Below are 19,488 nucleotides of genomic sequence, written 5' to 3' on the forward strand. Positions count from 1 at the left end.
TTGGTGAAAGAATGAAATGTATTTAAGATTTTTTGAAAAGGAGTATGTTTTTTAATCATGCTATTTACTGTAGTATCCTTACCCTGTTGTGCTAAACAAAGTAATTTCAACTGAAAAAAAACGTTGCCATGAAATCCACAAGAAGCATTTTCACTTCATGTGCTGATTTTGTTTTGGCGCCAGTCACAGAACATAGGCCAATCTCCTGAAAGCAGTACCCTTGCTAAACTAATCTTTTGGTAGCATTATCTTGTCACGCTACTCTTTTGATAGCATTAACCTTGCTAAGCTACACTTTTCATAGCAGTACACTTGCTAATCTCTTTTTATAGCATTACCCTTGTTTAGCAATTTAACATAATATCATAGCAGATGATCATGCTTAGCGAACACGCCTTTCAATAGAGAAATTAAAAAAACATTTCTCCTTTTTGTTGGTGTCGCACAACTTGAGAAAAGTATACATCTCTGATTGAAAAAGTGTTTTAAATGTTTTTGACATTATTACCTCACAGTGGTGGATTCTAGGCATTCACTGGAAAGTGGATAAATCTCTGAAACATGGCTCTATCCCCTGACTGCGCTAGCAGGTTAAATTGCACTGCATGGCAGTAATAGTGCAGGCTCCTGACAAAACATCATTGTGTTCTTGATTTGGATTGTTTTTCTAATCCGGATCTGTAAATCCAAACAACAATCACTCAACTTGTTGTGGACTACTGAGTATTATTTTGATGAGTCAACGGTCAAGGAGATTCTGCCTACTCTGCACCGAGCTCTGATTCCCAATGCTGCAGCAAGAGGAACAGAAGGTGAAAAAAAGGCAGACAAGGTGGCCTTCTGAATCTACCACCGGCATACTGCTGGCTAATGCCCAATCAATTAGAAATATATTTTCAAATAAGACTTAGGAGCTAAAGAGCTGCAATGTCCTCAGAGACATGGTTGAACATGGACGTTAACATACTTACATTTTGCTTGTTTCCCTCAACACAGCCGTGACATACCCCATAGACTTTGTCAAGATGAAAGGGCATTGGGGGTGGTGTCTTTATGTTACAACAGCTGGTCCATGTTTACTAATTTAAAGAATACTTTCCTTGCCTGAGTTATAAGTCCTCATAGTAAGCTGCAGACCATGTTATGTAACATTTTACTTTCTCACTACAAATCAGTGCTGGTTCAGTGGATCTCCTCTGATGTGGGGATGACTGCATTTAGATACTGTCACTCACTGGTGGAATTACCTGCATATTACATTAAAGGAGACAGGATGGGTCAGTATGGGACTTTGGAAGGAGACAGAATGGGTCTGTTTGGGACTTTGGAAGGAGACTGAATGGGTCAGTTTGGGACTTTGGAAGGAGACAGGATGGGTCAGTTTGGGAATCTGGAAGGAGACAAGATGGGTCAGTTTGGGAATCTGGAAGGAGACAGGATGGGTCAGTTTGGACTTTGGAAGGAGACAGAATGGGTCAGTTTGGGAATCTGGAAGGAGACAGGATGGGTCAGTTTGGGACTCTGGAAGGTGACAGGATGTGTTAGTTTGGGACTCTAGGAATTTGATGCTGTACCTGTTTTGACTTATGTGTACTGGGTGGAATAGTCCCTCTTTAATGTTTAATATCATGTCATTGTTTAACTTTTGTTTTACATTTTAATAACATTTGCATCTGTTTTTTTACTATGTTCTCATTTATTGTTCAATTGGTTTTCAATTTGTTTCCTTGTATAATATAATAGTAACAACAACAATATCTATAATAAGTATAATTTCAATTAACATTTCTTGGAACACAGGCATTTGCGGACATTAGAGCTACAGTTCAAATACAGACAAGCTTCTCTCCTCCTCCAGGTCGATGTAAAGTGCAACTTTATTTCATTTTGTTGCTTACAGGCTAAATTTAAAAATAATTATGTGGAATTGGAAATGGGAAGTTCAGTGAGTGTGTGAGATTTGATCCTACCTTTAGGAATCAGTCTTACTGTGCACCCCTTTCTGCTCCACTGGCCTCCTGGTCACCAGACTGAGGCTGAGGAGGGCAGGACGTAATCTCAGGGAGTCACCAGACTGAGGCTGAGGAGGGCAGGATGTCATCTCAGGGAGTCAACAGACTGAGGCTGAGGAGGGCAGGACATCATCTCAGGGAGTCACCAGACTGAGGCTGAGGAGGGCAGGATGTCATCTCAGGGAGTCACCAGACTGAGGCTGTGGAGGGCAGGATGTCATCTCAGGGAGTCACCAGACTGAGGCTGAGGAGTGCAGGACATCATCTCAGGGAGTCACCTGACTGAGGCTGAGGAGGGCAGGATGTCATCTTAGGGAGTTACCAGACTGAGGCTGAGGAGGGCAGGATGTAATCTCAGGGAGTCACCAGACTGAGGCTGAGGAGGGCAGGATGTAATCTCAGGGAGTCACCAGACTGAGGCTGAGGAGGGCAGGATGTCATCTCAGGGAGTCACCAGACTGAGGCTGAGGAGGGCAGGACGTAATCTCAGGGAGTTACCAGACTGAGGCTGAGGAGGGCAGGATGTCATCTTGGGGAATCAAGGACATACAGGCCTTTACATTACAAAAAAGCCCAGGAATAAGATGCAGGAATTCAACAGAAATATCTAATGACATTAGAATATGTCTGATTGAATATATGTGTGTGTGTGTGTATATATATGTGTGTATGTATGTGTGTGTGTGAGCATATATGTGTGTATGTATGTGTGTGTGTGAGTTGTGTTCAGGTTGGTGCATCATTCTTGCCTGTCGACCCTTCCACGTTCTGGCCACACTGATGGTTTTTCTGAACAATGAGTTTGGATTGGCATCCCTCTGTTGGTTTTATTTATTTTTATATCCGGCTGTTTGTCAGCCTGTCCTAATGTAATAAAGGGGACAGTATTTCAGCCTGTCCTAATGTAATAGAGGGGACAGTATTTCAGCCTGTCCTAATGTAATAGAGGGGACAGTATTTCAGCCTGTCCTAATGTAATAGAGGGGACAGTATTTCAGCCTGTCCTAATGTAATAGAGGTGACAGTATTTCAGCCTGTCCTAATGTAATAAAGGGGACAGTATTTCAGCCTGTCCTAATGTAATAGAGGGGACAGTATTTCAGCCTGTCCTAATGTAATAGAGGGGACAGTATGTCAGCCTGTCCTAATGTAATAGAGGGGACAGTATGTCAGCCTGTCCTAATGTAATAGAGGGGACAGTATGTCAGCCTGTCCTAATGTAATAAAGGGGACAGTATTTCAGCCTGTCCTAATGTAATAGAGGGGACAGTATTTCAGCCTGTCCTAATGTAATAAAGGGGACAGTATTTCAGCCTGTCCTAATGTAATAGAGGGGACAGTATTTCAGCCTGTCCTAATGTAATAGAGGGGACAGTATGTCAGCCTGTCCTAATGTAATAGAGGGGACAGTATTTCAGCCTGTCCTAATGTAATAAAGGGGACAGTATGTCAGCCTGTCCTAATGTAATAGAGGGGACAGTATTTCAGCCTGTCCTAATGTAATAAAGGGGACAGTATGTTAGGCTGTCCTGATGTTATAGAGGGGCCAGAGTGTCAGGCTGTCCTAATGTGGTAGATGGCCCAGTGTGTCTGATGGTCCTAATGTGATAGAGGGGCCAGTATGTCAGGCTGTCCTCATGTAATAGAGGGGCCAGTGTGTCAGGCTGTCATAATGGGATTGAGGGGCCAGAGTGTCAGGCTGTCCAAATGTGAAAGAGAGGCCAGTATGTCATGCTTTCCTCTGGTGATTGAGAAGTCAGTATTTCAGGGTGTCCTAATCTATTAAAGGGGCCAGAATGTCATGTTGTCCTAATGTGTTTGAATTGCCACAATGTCCTGAAAATGTGTGTGTGTGCAGTTTTGCAAATGGAATTAGAATGGTTTAAGGTGGTCTTGTGGTCTTAGGAGATCTAGTGGTCTATGCTGCTGACCCGGCACACATGAATGGGTTGGCATAGGGTTTGAAACCAGACAGTTGCATTTTAGGGCCTCTTTCCCACCTTTCCAACACCATTCCGCTTGTATAAAAACACACAGTTACCCAGTAGGAATGCTCCTTTGAAATCCAATGGGTGATGGGGCCTTCTTGAGCGAACCAAGCAGCCCAATATGTCTCAGCTACTGTGTGATGATGCAATAGCAGATAGAAGAGGTATTTCTGTTAGGTTGTGTACATCCTGGTGATCCAGTTCGTCATCATCATCGTCACGACACAGGATTTCATGCTTGCGTGCGTGTGAGGGGTTCATTGAATAATTCACAGTGGAGACATTGCTGTACAAAGTTTGTTGCCATGTGAACGCCGAGACTGACGAATTGGTTGGGAACAAAAAAAAAACACACACACACACACACACAGTATGTAATCCTAAATAGCAGTGAGCGAGAACGGCTTATAGAAAAGAACATCCTAAATGTTTTATCAAGTCAATAATAGATAGGTTGTTTTAAGGGGAGCCAGGCAGCGTCAGGGACTGGTGATGTTGCTCTTCCCTGGCCCCACACACAAGGAGCCGGTGGTGTTACAGGGATGTAGGAAAACACCAGCCGGGTGGAGCACTTGGTGTGGTGCTGCTGGGATGGTTGGGGTGGTTAGGAGAGGAGAGATGCACGGTTGTGGGGAAACCCTTTCTGGCTCCTGGGAGGGGCTAGGGACAGAGAGCCTAGCAACATTTGTTTGTTTGGACCATAGGGATCCATTCCCTGGGTGGAGAGACGACGCTGCTGGGAGGATTAGGAATGATGGAAAAGTGGCGCCTGGTTATCGTCTCTGGGTTTGGAGAATGGGCGAGGGTTGGACAGATTGTTCTTGGCTAGGCCATGTGTTTTCTCTGAGGGGGAAGGCTCGGTCAAATGTATACATACAATGTACACAGAGGGGGGGGGCAAAAACCTTTAGAATTGTGCCTGGAATCACACCAATGGATTTGACCCCGACCGTTTACCTGTTTTAAATTTGTCACAACCGCTGCAACTCAGAATCAGACAGGCCTTACCGACCTCAAAACAAACAGGCCATTTGGACTTGGAGTTTACCGACCCACTTATTCACTGGTGACCTGCAGTACATTCTGTATCAATTCTTTAACATCATTTGATTTTATATGATTTGTTAATGTATGGTGTTTGAATTGGTCTTTGCGTTTAGTAAGTGTAACAGGAAGATTATGCCACGTCTATGTGTGTGTCTCCTGTGCTGCAGGGGGGCATTCTCCGAGGTGGTCCTAGCAGAGGAGAAGGGGACCCAGCGGCTAGTGGCCATCAAGTGTATCCCTAAGAAGGCCCTGGAAGGCAAGGAGAACAACATCGAGAATGAGATTGCTGTGCTGCACAGGTCAGTAACGTAACAGAAAACAGCTCACATTTTTTTAAATGTAGATGCATTTATATGTAAATCAACACTAGGAAATGCATAAAGTGTGCATAGATTGGCGTGATCAAAATGCAAGCGTGTTGACTTTAAATCAGGTGGGTTTCTCTCTTAATGCACTTATGCAGGAGAATGTCCCAACAACAATGATTAATGAGACAGTCTAGACACTGCATATGAGTCCTGGAACTGGAGGCATGTCTTTGGTTTCGCAGCTCTATTCCATCCATTTATGTTAATGTATTAATGTGTGCAAATGGATCAATTGATTGCGAATGAGGCACGCTATAGTTATTTTATTATTTATCTATCGCAAAAAAAGAAAATACCAAAAGAAAAATATATATTATTGTCCATGCAGTGTTTTATGTGGTAGTCTTTAGTCAATAGCTAATGGATTTTCCACCACAAATTTAGTCTTCAATCAATGTCAACTGTTGCATTTGCCAGAATTATTTTATTAACCTTCTCGATGAGAGTAGTGATCAGCATGACACATCACCTACATAGTGCCTTCATTGTTTCTACGTCATTGAAATTACTTTATAATCACACTGGTTACAGCCAGGCCAACAGGGTATGTCCATGTGAAGGAGTGACCTCGTGGTGATCATGCTAGCAGAGTAGCATGGTTCTAGCATGTGGAGGTCAGTGGGGAAGTGGAGACTGGCTGGAGGCATGGTATGGTGTATCTATGTGTCCTGTCGGTAGATACAGTGGAACTGTGCACTGAAAATGTCAGGAGTAAAGAAGATATACCTATTTTTAGTGCCCTTGTTGCCAGGGCAACAGGCACACACAGAGGTGGAGGGAGATGGGGCGTGTTTGTGTGTCTGGTATTTGGCGGTGTTTTTTTAACCATGCATGGACTTCTCTATGTGTTTAGACTGTAATGGAGTTAAGACTGGGAAGGAGTGGGAGGAGGAGAGATACAAGGAGGAGGAGGAGAAGGAGAGGGAGAAAGAGGGGAAAGGAGATGTTGAGGGAGAATGAGAGGAAGAAAGAGGGTGAGAAGGAGATGGAGAGGGAAGAGGAGGAATAAGGAGGAGGAAGAAGGAGACGGAGAAGGAAAGGAAGAAGGAGGGAATGGAGGGAAGGAAAAAGAGTGGGGAGAAGGAGAGATGGAGAGGGAGAAAGAAAAGGAAAGGGAAATAGAAGGGGAGAAGGAGGGGAGAAAGGGGAGACCAAGAGGAGGAAGAAGGAGGGGGGAGAGAAAGAGGGGCGAGATGGAGAGGGAGAAGGAGGGGAGAAAGGGGAGACCAAGAGGAGGAAGAAGGAGGAGGGGGGAGAGAAAGAGGGGCGAGATGGAGAGGGAGAAGGAGGAATGAGGAACAAGAAGGGGGATGAGGAAGGAGGAAGAGGAATGAGGGAGAGAGTAGAAGGGTGTAGATAGAGGGATGAGGGAGAGGGGTGTGGAGGATAGAGAGATGAGGAAGAGGGGTGTGGAGGATTGAGAGATGAGGAAGAGGGGTGTGGAGGATAGAGGGATGAGGGAGAATTGGGTTTGGAGGATAGAGAGATGAGGAAGAGGGGTGTGGAGGATAGAGAGATGAGGAAGAGGGGTGTGGAGGATAGAGAGATGAGGAAGAGGGGTGTGGAGGATAGAGGGATGAGGAAGAGGGGTGTGGAGGATAGAGGGATGAGGAAGAGGGGTGTGGAGGATAGAGAGATGAGGAAGAGGGGTGTGGAGGATAGAGGGATGAGGAAGAGGGGTGTGGAGGATAGAGAGATGAGGAAGAGGGGTGTGGAGGATAGAGGGATGAGGAAGAGGGGTGTGGAGGATAGAGGGATGCGGAAGAGGGGTGTGGAGGATAGAAAGATGAGGGAGAGGGGTGTGGAGGATAGAGGGATGAGGAAGAGGGGTGTGGAGGATAGAGAGATGAGGAAGAGGGGTGTGAGGATAGAGGGGTTAGGGAGAGAGGAGTGTGGAGGACAGAGGGATGAAGAGGATGGGGTCTGGAGGAGAGAGTGAGGTGGATAAAGAGAGAGAGGAAGATGACGAGATGTAAACACAGAGTGACACAGACAAACTGAAAACCATTCCCAGACATTGACTCTAATCACAACACGATTTCCTCTCTCCTCACTCCTGTCCTTCTTTCTATACAGCAAAAACATGGCTTCACACATCGCCTACATGACGGCTTACAACAACAGAAACATGTCCTACTTTAGCCAGCCATGGTTGTCTCTTTCTTGGCTTGTGTTTTAGCAGTGCTGTGGTTGCCAGTGTGTCGAGCTCACAACTCCCCCTTTAACTGCCTAGCGCCTCTCTCATCAGTGGGGCTAAATAAAGACATGGACACCGGTGTTAAACCAATATTGGCAGCCGGCTCCATATCCTGAGGTTATTAAAAACATTAAGTGCCTCAGAGAGCCCAGTGGGGGGGGGGGGGGGGGGGACAACAGCAACGGCCATACAATGTGACTAGATGCTTATTTACTGGATGCCATGAGAAGCCTGTCCATTGAACGTTATCCTAATGTTTTGTTTGGCACTCGTTTAAACGCTGCGGTGGTGCCCCCTGGTGGTCATCTTACAGTACTGACAGTGAGACGCTGATGACTGGAAACTGTTGTGTTGGCGCTGCTGTAAAAAACATTAGCACTCCTGCTTTTGCAGTAGGTTTCTGTTGGTGTCAGCGAAGCTGGCAATGTGCCCATTACAATATCACCATCCTCCTCACCCTTTTTTCTTTCTTTTTCAGAATCAAGCACACCAACATTGTTTCGCTGGAGGATATATTTGAGAGCACATCCCACCTGTACCTGGTCATGCAGCTGTGAGTCTGCTCTTTATTCACCCTTATTGCCGTAGCCATGGTTTTTATTGTGTTCCTTAAAAAAAAAAAAAAAGACTATATCAGAAACCAGGGACAGATTGGTGGACTGGTTTGGGCTATGAGTTCTATCCAGTTTCTTTGGAAGCAGTACAATAGTGAGTGGACATTTCGTTTTCCTACACCAGTTACTACTACTTAGGAGGGAAAACCTACTCCCCTCCCCCTCTTTGTCCTGTCTGTCTGTCTGTCTGTCAGGGTGTCGGGAGGTGAGCTGTTTGACCGAATTGTGGAGAAGGGTTTCTACACGGAGAGAGATGCCAGCCAACTCATCCACCAGATCTTGGATGCTGTCAAATACCTCCACGACATGGGCATTGTACACAGGGACCTAAAGGTACAGGAATATATATTTACATATACGGTACCAGTCAAACGTCTGGACACCTACTCATTAAAGGGTATTTTGTTATTTTAACTTTTTTTCCACATTGTGGAATTATTTGTGAAGACCTCAAAGCTTTTAAATGACAGACACGGAATCATGTAGTAAACAAAACAGTGTTAAACAGACTTTGCAACTTTGCAAACATTTTGCTTTCTGTCAACCAGCTTTATGCAGATGCTGTTTTGCTGGATGAGTGTGTGTGCTATTGCAGACTACCTTATTTATTAAGTCTAAGAGTCCTAATATCGCAAAGGTTATAAATAAGTGAGGTTATAAATGAGTTTCAGTCCTTTTCCACAATAGGTAACCCTAATTAAGACTTAATAGCCACAATGTTGCCAAAGCAATCACCGTTTAACCATTTAAACATGGAATGCAACAGATCAGGTTAATGCATGCTGTTGAAGCTGGAGGAAGGCCGTGCTTTCATAGGAAACTCTTTAAGTTTACTAAATCCTGTCACTTTGAATCCCAACTTCACACACCTTTTGGTTTTTGTCCTCTCCTACCCCTTCCTCTCTCTTCACTCTTTCCACGTTTCTCACTTCCCCTTCTGCTGTCCCTGGCTCCTCTACTGTCTCTCTTCTGCTGTCCCTGGCTCCTCTACTGTCTCTCTTCTGCTGTCCCTGGCTCCTCTACTGTCTCTCTTCTGCTGTCCCTGGCTCCTATACTGTCTCTCTTCTGCTGTCCCTGGCTCCTCTACTGTCTCTCTTCTGCTGTCCCTGGCTCCTATACTGTCTCTCTTCTGCTGTCCCTGGCTCCTCTACTGTCTCTCTTCTGCTGTCCCTGGCTCCTATACTGTCTCTCTTCTGCTGTCCCTGGCTCCTCTACTGTCTCTCTTCTGCTGTCCCTGGCTCCTCTACTGTCTCTCTTCTGCTGTCCCTGGCTCCTATACTGTCTCTCTTCTGCTGTCCCTGGCTCCTCTACTGTCTCTCTTCTGCTGTCCCTGGCTCCTATACTGTCTCTCTTCTGCTGTCCCTGGCTCCTCTACTGTCTCTCTTCTGCTGTCCCTGGCTCCTATACTGTCTCTCTTCTGCTGTCCCTGGCTCCTATACGGTCTCTCTTCTGCTGTCCCTGGCTCCTCTACTGTCTCTCTTCTGCTGTCCCTGGCTCCTATACTGTCTCTCTTCTCCTGTCTCGCTCTCTTCTGCTGTCTCTCTTCTCTCTCTCTTCTGTTTCTCTCCTCCTGTTTCTCTCTCTTCTCCTGTCTCGCTCTTTTCTCCTGTCTCACTCTTTTCTCCTGTCTCGCTCTCTTCTCCTGTCTCGCTCTCTTCTCCTGTCTCGCTCTCTCCTCCTGTCTCGCTCTCTTCTCCTGTCTCGCTCTCTCCTCCTGTCTCGCTCTCTTCTCCTGTCTCGCTCTCTTCTCCTGTCTCGCTCTCTTCTGCTGTCTCTCTCTTCTCTCTCTCTTTTCCTGTTTCTCTTCTGCTGTCTCTCTCTTCTTCTCTTACTCTCCCTTCTACTGTCACTCCTCTCCTCTCTCTTCTCTACTGTCTCTCTCTTCTATTGTCTGTCTAGCCAGAGAATTTGTTGTATTACAGTATGGATGAGGACTCAAAGATAATGATCAGTGACTTTGGCCTGTCTAAGATTGAGGACACTGGCACTGTCATGTCAACAGCCTGTGGGACCCCAGGATATGTTGGTAAGTGTTTCTAACCAAACTGCTGTATATTATGGTGACATAAATGTTCCCAAACTGTTAGAATGATTTGACTAATGGGGGGCTAATAAGGCTTAAGTGTTAGTATTAGGGCAAAAGTTAGAATAAAATTGAGGGTAAGGTTGAAATGAGGGTTATGGTTAGGCATCACTGGTTAGGTATAGGGTTTGAATTAGGCATTAACACTAGCTTCAGTTTAATCATAAATGCTGGGTTGTTGAGGTTAAGGTTAGGGTAAGGTTACGGTGAGGTTTAGGGGTTAGCATCAATAAAAGTAGGCTATGTTAAGGACAGTAAATGACGGTGTCCTCATTTAAATACCTAAGACAATGTGCGTCCGTGTGGTCATGTGTGATTCACAACCTACTTCAAGCTTGCTACTATACTTTATAAAAATGACTTTCATTTGAATACAATTCAAATGTAATGAACAATGTTATCACTGAATAGAAAAAAAACCTCTTAATGCTCCACGAGTTATCACAGCTGGCAAAACAGTTTGGTTAGAAATGAACGGGGACAATAATGACATCATCAGAGAGACGCAGGACAGGTATAAAAAACATCTCTGACCTTCTCGCCGCCGTTTGATGGTACCCACTACAGCTCTGACGGAGAAGGTGAAACGAAAACGCTCAGCCTCTGTCCCTCTGTGTTGTTTCCTCTCCTTTGCTCCCCCTTTCTCCTCCACGTGGCTTTTCTCGGTGGCTCTTCTGACTCTGCCGGTGTATGTTCTGGCAGCCCCGGAGGTTCTGGCTCAGAAACCTTACAGCAAAGCGGTGGACTGCTGGTCCATTGGGGTCATCTCTTATATCCTGTAAGTCATCTACTCAGTCGTCGGACACCTAACGACCCATTATGTTGAGCGCTCACTGGAGTACGTCGTTTAACATGATCGAAACGTCCGAAATGGGTCATGGTCCATGACCTTCACACTCCCACAGTGTCTGAACTGGTACAGTCTATATGAGGCTGGGGACCGTAGCACTTAGCATTACTACAGGGATGGGAGTTCCTCATAAGTGCTTTTCAATTGGATGTTCTGTTATCTGGGTTCAGTGTACGGAGCAATGAGAGTTTAATTATGTTGCACGAACTGTTTCAGGTTATGTGGATACCCTCCGTTCTACGACGAGAATGACGCCAAGCTGTTTGAGCAGATACTGAAGGCAGAGTATGAGTTTGACTCCCCTTACTGGGATGACATCTCGGATTCAGGTAGGCTTATTAGGCCTGAATAACTTCGGATGATAGGCAATAGTTTCAAATACATAGATTACATTTGATTGTGAACAAACAGAAAGCCTACAATTCTTTTTTAAGTCGTTGTTATAGTATCTGGGGAGAGGGTACATTGATAAGGAATCCACAATGTGAATGCATGGTCATGGTTTCTGTAATGAAAACTGTTTTTTATTCATTTCAGCGAAAGATTTTATCTGTCACCTGATGGAGAAAGACTTTGTGAAGAGATATACCACAGATCAAGCACTACAACACCCCTGGTAATACCAGTTTTACCTAACTTCATGTCAACATCCCTTTTCAACCCTAATCTTAGCCACGTCCATAGCCCTCTCTAACTTCATGACCATAGCTCGATTCAACACTAACCCCTGAATTAACCACAACCATTACCCTAAGCTTAGTCAAACAACATCAATATTCAACCATAACCCCCTCCCTGACCCTAACACTAGCATCAACCCCAGCCCTACATTCGAGTATAATCCTAACCTTAACTATAACCTCAACTTTATGTACACATCCTGGTTTAATCCTAACCTTAACAATAACCTCAGCTTTATGTACATATCCTGGTTTAATCCTAACCTTAACTATAACCTCAGCTTTATGTACACATCCTGGTTTAATCCTAACCTTAACTATAACCTCAGCTTTATGTACACATCCTGGTTTAATCCTAACCTTAACAATAACCTCAGCTTTATGTACACATCCTGGTTTAATCCTAACCTGAGCCTCAACACCCAACCTTTTATTGATTATTGCGCAACATCCATTCTGGTTTATCCTGGCTAAACATTTTTATGACTCATAATGTTTTGACTTCTGACAGATTGCACTTCCTTGGTTTCTATTTCTAAACTCTATTTTTGCAGGATCTGTGGAGACACAGCTCTTGACAAGAACATCCATGAGTCTGTCAGTGCTCAGATCAAGAAGAACTTTGCTAAAAGTAAATGGAAGGTCAGTGGCTCAATATAACTACGTTCATAATTCATCTTTTCATTTTTCTCGGTCCTAAGATGTTTGGATATTTAAAGTGTTCCTTCTCTCTCAATCCCCACCACTGTCGTTCTTCCTTTTTCTTCCCCTCTTTCTTTATCTTTCCCTGCTTTTTATTACAATCCACTCTCTCTTGCTTTTCTCAACCATCCCCCCTTCCCTCTCTCTTTCTCTCTCTTCCCCTCCCCTTTTCTCTCTCTCTCCCCCTCCACGTCTCTCTCCCCCTCCCCGTCTCTCTCTCTCCCCCTCCACGTCTCTCTCTCTCCCCTCCCCGTCTCTCTCTCCCCCTCCCCGTCTCTCTCTCCCCCTCCACGTCTCTCTCTCTTCCCCTCCACGTCTCTCTCTCTCCCCCTCCCCGTCTCTCTCTCTCCCCTCCACGTCTCTCTCTCTCCCCCTCCACGTCTCTCTCTCTCCCCCTCCACGTCTCTCTCTCTCCCCCTCCACGTCTCTCTCTCTCCCCCTCCCCGTCTCTCTCTCTCCCCCTCCCCGTCTCTCTCTCTCCCCCTCCCCGTCTCTCTCTCTCCCCCTCGCCGTCTCCCTCTCACGCGCACAGCAAGCGTTTAATGCCACAGCGGTGGTGAGACACATGCGGAGGCTGCAGCTGGGTACCAGCGTGGAGGGCCCCAGCCAGATCACACCTACCAGCCCTGGTCACACCCATGCACTCCTTCTGCAGGAGGAGGATGAGGAGGAGAACGACGAGGGACCGGGGTTGGATGAGGAGGAGAGCTGTAAGTGAGACGAACGCTGCCGACCACGCTCTGCCGGCCACCTCTCTCTCCCACTCAGACAGTCTGTCCCCCCCACCCCCCCACCCCCCCCCGCTAGTAGCGTCCGTTGTGGCAGAGCCTCGGAGCATGCTCGCTGCTGTGCACAGTGTATGTAGCGGTGTGGAGTAGTGTCCCTGTCATCTGCTCTCCTCTCCCCTCCAGTGTCACACTGTGAGGACGGGCAGCGGCGCGGCAGTGCCGACCGGGACAGCCTGAGGAGTTGCGCCTACTGCTGCAGGCCGGCCAGTCGCGTCTGAGCTGTCCCAGTGCCATGGGGATAGATATGTTTCCACGGAGCCGCCCAGAGCCTGACCCGTCCGCCCAGTCTAGCCATGAATACAGAGGGATGTTGTGTACTGTAAAACAGGGTGACCGTGAGCCAACCAGCAAGCAACTGCAAGCACACTCGCAAACACACACACACGCGCACGCACGCACGCGCACATGCACACACACATTGACAGTTCCTTTCAGAGATAACTTAGAGTCGGTGTCTACAAACGCTGAGGTGGTTTTGCAAACTTGGCACATAGATTTACATGTGAAGGCTTCAGGTCGAAACATAAAACATCATCAGTACAGTGATGGCTTCACCAAAGTTCATACTCAAAGGTACTCTGTACCTCTACTGATCCGTTAGTAACTTGGTGATACAACCTTGACTTAAATAAAAGACGTTTGTGATTAAATTACCACTAGGCATGTCACAGATAAAATCATGTGATATAGGAGAGGTTGTGTGATAAAGGCAAGGGCATGCTATGTTATTTTAACCTTAGCATATCCCTTTACATACTGAGGGGAATGTTGTTTGAGAAAGTAGCGTCACTGTCTTTCTATTCTGTCCTATTCGTTTTTCTGAATTCTTTAAAATGTTTGTATACATTTTTTGAAGCATCAGCAAAGTTCAAAGGTCAAAGGTCATTCAAGTGGACACTTAGGGCTTTATTTTGATAATCCGAACACAGGGAAAAGTCGGATCAGTTGGTATATAGGTTTGAGGGTGTACAGAAGTGCTATTGCCAATGATTGGATATGACATTGGCAGGATATTTTCATTAACATTGAAGTACTACGTGTGTCGAGGCTGGTGGGATAGCAATTATATCGATTACAACTCTTTAGGAAGTAGGTACAGAGACAAACTTCGCTTGGCACAATTAGCAGTTTATTTCTTGCAAGGAGAGAAGAATGAAAGCTTACAGAATAAACCGTGAAACATGTCTAACGTAACACAGGACAATCATCCGTACTTAACAGAAAAAGGAGTGTGGTGAGATACTGCACAGCAGTCCGATGTCAACAATACATGTTCCCTTTGTTCCATCAATACCTAGATTCTACCCACAAGGGCAGGCTGTCCCCCAACCTAATCCCAGGGAACTAAGGACACTGTCGGCAACCTATTCAGAAGGGACACATACAGTCTGTTCCAAGCACAGTTGGTTTAGACAGATTGACAGAGCACCCAATGATCTACCATTCAATGATGACCATAAACCAATAAACAGAGACCAGATCCTCCTTTCCTTTTCCTGTCTAAACATGAGAACGCAGTACTTTCCCATTAACAAAATACTTTAACCAGTAATTCCTTTATACATTTATAGAATACGAACATAAATCAGTTCAAGAAATTTCTATAACACTGGCCAATTACAACATCCTTCATGGTCAAATAATGTCATAATTTCAAGCTGTGTATTTAGCACATTTCCCGTAATGCCTTGGAATCAAGTCCACATCAAATTATTGTTTGTTAGACTAATACAGTATTAAATATAGATTATGTCACTACTGCAAATGGAAAATAGCATTTCTTGAGAGGAGGCTAAAGTTGTTGGCTTTTCACTGACAGTGAGAATTTGAGGGAGACAAGTGAACGCTTACCTTGAGGTGGAGGGGATCGGGTTAATCACCCTGATCCATGTGTCATTGATATAGGGTGTGTTGCCACTTCCAAATGAATGTCATAACCAACAGCTTTTCAACCTAAACCAACCGTTGCTTTTGGCTGAGATATCCATGTAACTATTGCCTGAAATTAGCACTTTCAATCACATTTTTGAGGACACACGTAAAATATTTCCACCTCTCCCGTCTGAATATAAACAAGCTGATGAGTTAACAAGGTGTGTAAATTAACAATCCTGCTGCAGGAGTTTGAAAATAGCAGTGTGCTGGCTTTAACAGGCGACGGGCGTTTCCCAGGCGGTGAAGTGGTCTGAACCACAAACCAGCCATTCATGTCACTGGAAACCTTCCACATCGCAAAGCCATCAAGCAATTTAAGTATATGTGAAACAAACAGGATGCCACACACCGAAATGTTTTATCTTTGAAAAACAATACATTTCAATTATCTTGAATATATTTTCAGTCTTCCAAAATAAATGCTGTCTCTGTTGGACAGGGTCCCCCTCCATGCTCTACAGACTGTGCATAGTAGCGGTACGAGATTGCATGAAAAGCGTCGTAATGGGAAACATTTTAATATGAACGAGGCAAAAGGTGCTCATCGTAGTACCAAGCTGACAATTGGGAAGATGCTAATTCATTTCCTGATTGCAACGCAATCTAGCAACACTGTCTGCAACACCTGCAGGTGACGTCAAGCTAACCGATTGGGCATGCCCTCAACCAATGGGATTTCATGTTTAGAAGAGCGTTGTGGAAACAAGCAGGAGGGTTTGGCACCAATGCTTTTTCCTGAAATGTGTTTGGAGCTGTTGCAATGGCATAGGGTCATGGGTACGTTAGCCAGCTGGGGAAGGGACTCAAAAAAGAACATAACAAACACCCAACATGCGTTTAATAATAACACCGCCACCGCTGGAAAATGTTTCGAAATCACTGAAACCGAAACCAGATAATCATCCTCCCAACTACTACAACTTTGTTCCTTTAATTGGGATGTATTATTTGTCTATTGTCCAGTTCGGCTCATTCATTCATGTGCTACCTTTGTTTTGAAGCTAACGGAAATACTTCAGGGTTTCCAAGTGAGTTCAATGTCTGGGGTCTGAATGGACTCTGTATTCTGGCTCGGACTGGGCTCTTAAAAAGTGGTTCTGGTTTGAGGGATCTGCATGCATCGGTTGAATGATTAAATGTGAAATGTATGGATATAAAAGGGAGACTTTTTTAATCTCATGGCTGTTCTGTTACCAGATGTTCACACTGAGATCCCTGTGGCAACACATAGACAGTATTTCATACCAGATTCACATACAGTATACCCTCTCAGCCAATGAGCATGTCCATAATAGCCCCACTCACATGACATGAGAGTGGGGGTAACACTGCACTTTTAAATAGTTTGCAATTATATTCTACATGACAGGTAATCAAGTCAGTTATACTAAGTTCAATGCGTTCTGCTAAAGTTCCTTGTCCATTTACAAATTCCCTGATACACAATACAATACACACTCTCCTGCCAATCACTCAGTGTAGCTCCACCCCTGGCTCCTGGTGGGAGGGATCTCAGTGTGGGTGGTCTGTCAGCTCTGTACCCTGCACCTTTCTGTGTCTCGTGGAAGAAGTATCGCTCTACTGTCTGCATGACCTGGTTATAATATGTTTACATGAATGATGATCGACACATAAATATGAAAAAAAAACTATTATTCTTGCTATTCTGTAATTCTGTAATTCTAAAAAACGATATAATGTGAAGTAAGAATCAGCAGTCAGACGTTGTGTTGTTGACAACGTACGTTCTTGTAGCACGATCTGAACTGTAACATTACCTTAACCTCTGCATTGGCCATTATGGTCATCTGTTTACCACAGTGGCTCACTAAAGCCATGTCCTTGGCTACCATTTTGATTTAGTTTGGGTTGTTTTATACACTCTAAGATGGAAAAAACATATTACAGGAGTCTGGGTTTTTTGTGTGTACACTTTAAGTTATGTAGACTGCCAGAACCCTTATAAAAGTCCTTATGGCCTCCTTTGACCAGTTTCTGTGTTTTGGGAATATTGACACACCTGAAATAAAGCACTGCTCTAAATCTTTCAGATACTTTAGGCTTTTACATAGGAATAGAAATATTAAAGCAATTATCCAGCCATGATGGCCACACAGCATGTACCTGGGTTAAAAATCTCAAGGGACATTGTAACCTGCTATGTTTACCAGTCACTAAGTAAGGCAGGTAATGGCAGGCCTTGTGTAATATAAGTTTGGTTCACACTGTGCTGCATTTTCACTGCTGTTCAGATTGGATACTGAACCAGAGTTATTGTACTAGCTAATACCCTCTATTTGGACCACCTTATTAAGGATAATGGCCCGTGTTTTGGCCTTAGGATTGATTATAATAACTAATAATGGTTATAATTGGAAAATTATTTGTACGTGGGGAATGGAGAATATGCAAACTTGTGTGTGAATGGCGTTGTTATCTTCTAGGTATAGTTGCTCTTGATGACTTTGTTGATAACCTGTGGTCATTTGTTTAGTAAATAGCTTCTTCAGTTGAAACCTTCGTTGGTTTTGTTTCCTTGGTTGTTTTTTTGTAAGATTCGTTTGACTCATGACAAACACATTTACATGTATAAAGAAACACGTGTATATTATATATAGAAGTATATATATATATATATATATATATATTGTATATCCTTTTTTGTAAAAGCTGTTTTGAGCTACTAATGTATGGATGCAATGCATCATGGGTTATTGACCGATATGTAAGAAAGGAGCTAATGTTGTACCCTCTGAGATATAATCACAGGAAATTAAATAAAACTTCCTTGTCTATGCATTTTGTGTAATGCCATTGTTTTATTCATTTAGGATGTATATATTCAGAGCAGTAGTTCATTAGGAGCTAAGATGAACTGATGGAAATGATAAGCACCACCAGGAGTTGTCCGTAATATTTGTATGTATTGTCTGCTTTTTATCTCGCTTTGATGTTTCTAGAAAGCAAGACCATGTTCTCTTAGTCACTGGGAATTAATTACTTCTATCTCACAGCTGAATTTGCGGGTCTGAAGGAAGGTCTGCAGGAACGCAAAGTGTGTCCGTGTCGCTCCAAGGCTACGTGGCAGATCACTGGTGTTTTCAGTTATGTCATTTTTGTACCATGACAAAATGTATATTTATACTTTTTATTTACAGCAATAAGAGAGATGAAACCTTCAAGTTATCGTTTGATTGGTAACACATTTTAAAAAGGTTTTAAAAGTAATGTCAAGCACTACATGGTGAGTAAGAAAAGGACAATGTTTTGTACTTGAGCATGTCCCCTCAAATAAATGTGAGTACAACTCAGCAATATGTAACCATTCACCTTTGGAAAATGAGCAGCATTTCCTGGTAATGGTTCTGGTTATGTTACATATTTCTGGATGTGTCTTGAGGGCAGAACTCTATAGTGTGCCTAACTGAACCGGTACCTGGTAACATTACAGTTTGTCATTGGGCGTTATCCTCATACCTACAGGCACAGTAGTGTTATTCACCACCATTTTGTGGGGGCAGTATACACCTAAGTCTGGATAATCCGGGGTGTACTGTATATTACAACAGACCGGACACTTCTTGTGTACAAATATAATATGCTTGTGTTCAGATAAAATCTGAAATGTGTTATTGAAGTCTTCAATCAACCTTTTATTTATGACAAAACAGAAATGTGTCTAATGACACAGTCATCCAAGTGTTAAGGAAAAAATCACAATTGTCACAAGGTGAATTAAGAATCATCTGTTTATTTGCATTCTGAGGGTGTAGAAGACAGTCAGGGAAAAAATGTTTTTAGACTAATTGTGATCTGTAAGACCGCTAATAATATTTAATTACCATGAACATTACATAGGTAAAACACTGAAAATATAGCAACAATTTAAACAAACATGAAAAGGATATTTTAATCTAATTTTAGAAATGCACCTTCTGATACAGTTTTTAATATAATCCACAAATACACTCCCAATTTGTAGACACTCGCTTCTCCCTTATAAAGGCAATAGAAATGACAGACAAATTATCGTATAATGTCAAGCCTCTCAGACGATGGATGTCAAGGTTTCACCAAAACATTTTAAGGTTACATTCCAAGCTATTCCAAAAGTCATTGCTACTAACGTAGCCACTTCAAAACCCTAGTTATATTAAACAAATGTACCAGACAATTCTTTGAGCAGTTAGGTAAGTCATTATATATAACCCTGTTTCCCAAAAG

At 43.8% G+C, this 19,488-nt stretch overlaps 1 protein-coding gene across 1 annotated transcript in view; it reads left to right on the forward strand.

Annotated features, from left to right (window-relative positions):
- camk1a (calcium/calmodulin-dependent protein kinase Ia) overlaps nucleotides 1-18,063 on the forward strand; it is a 33,879-nt gene extending 15,816 nt beyond the window's left edge. Inside the window, exons 3-12 of the mRNA XM_029114301.2 lie at nucleotides 5,215-5,346; nucleotides 8,091-8,165; nucleotides 8,421-8,559; nucleotides 10,126-10,252; nucleotides 11,012-11,087; nucleotides 11,376-11,488; nucleotides 11,697-11,775; nucleotides 12,394-12,481; nucleotides 13,074-13,251; nucleotides 13,453-18,063. Coding sequence (XP_028970134.1) covers nucleotides 5,215-5,346; nucleotides 8,091-8,165; nucleotides 8,421-8,559; nucleotides 10,126-10,252; nucleotides 11,012-11,087; nucleotides 11,376-11,488; nucleotides 11,697-11,775; nucleotides 12,394-12,481; nucleotides 13,074-13,251; nucleotides 13,453-13,547 — 1,102 coding nt within the window. The 3' untranslated portion in view covers nucleotides 13,548-18,063. The remainder of the gene's footprint in view (nucleotides 1-5,214; nucleotides 5,347-8,090; nucleotides 8,166-8,420; nucleotides 8,560-10,125; nucleotides 10,253-11,011; nucleotides 11,088-11,375; nucleotides 11,489-11,696; nucleotides 11,776-12,393; nucleotides 12,482-13,073; nucleotides 13,252-13,452) is intronic.
- Nucleotides 18,064-19,488: the final 1,425 nt, after the last annotated feature.

The sequence above is a fragment of the Esox lucius genome, chromosome 17 (genome assembly GCF_011004845.1).
Source record: "Esox lucius isolate fEsoLuc1 chromosome 17, fEsoLuc1.pri, whole genome shotgun sequence".
In the NCBI taxonomy this organism is placed as follows: domain Eukaryota; kingdom Metazoa; phylum Chordata; class Actinopteri; order Esociformes; family Esocidae; genus Esox; species Esox lucius.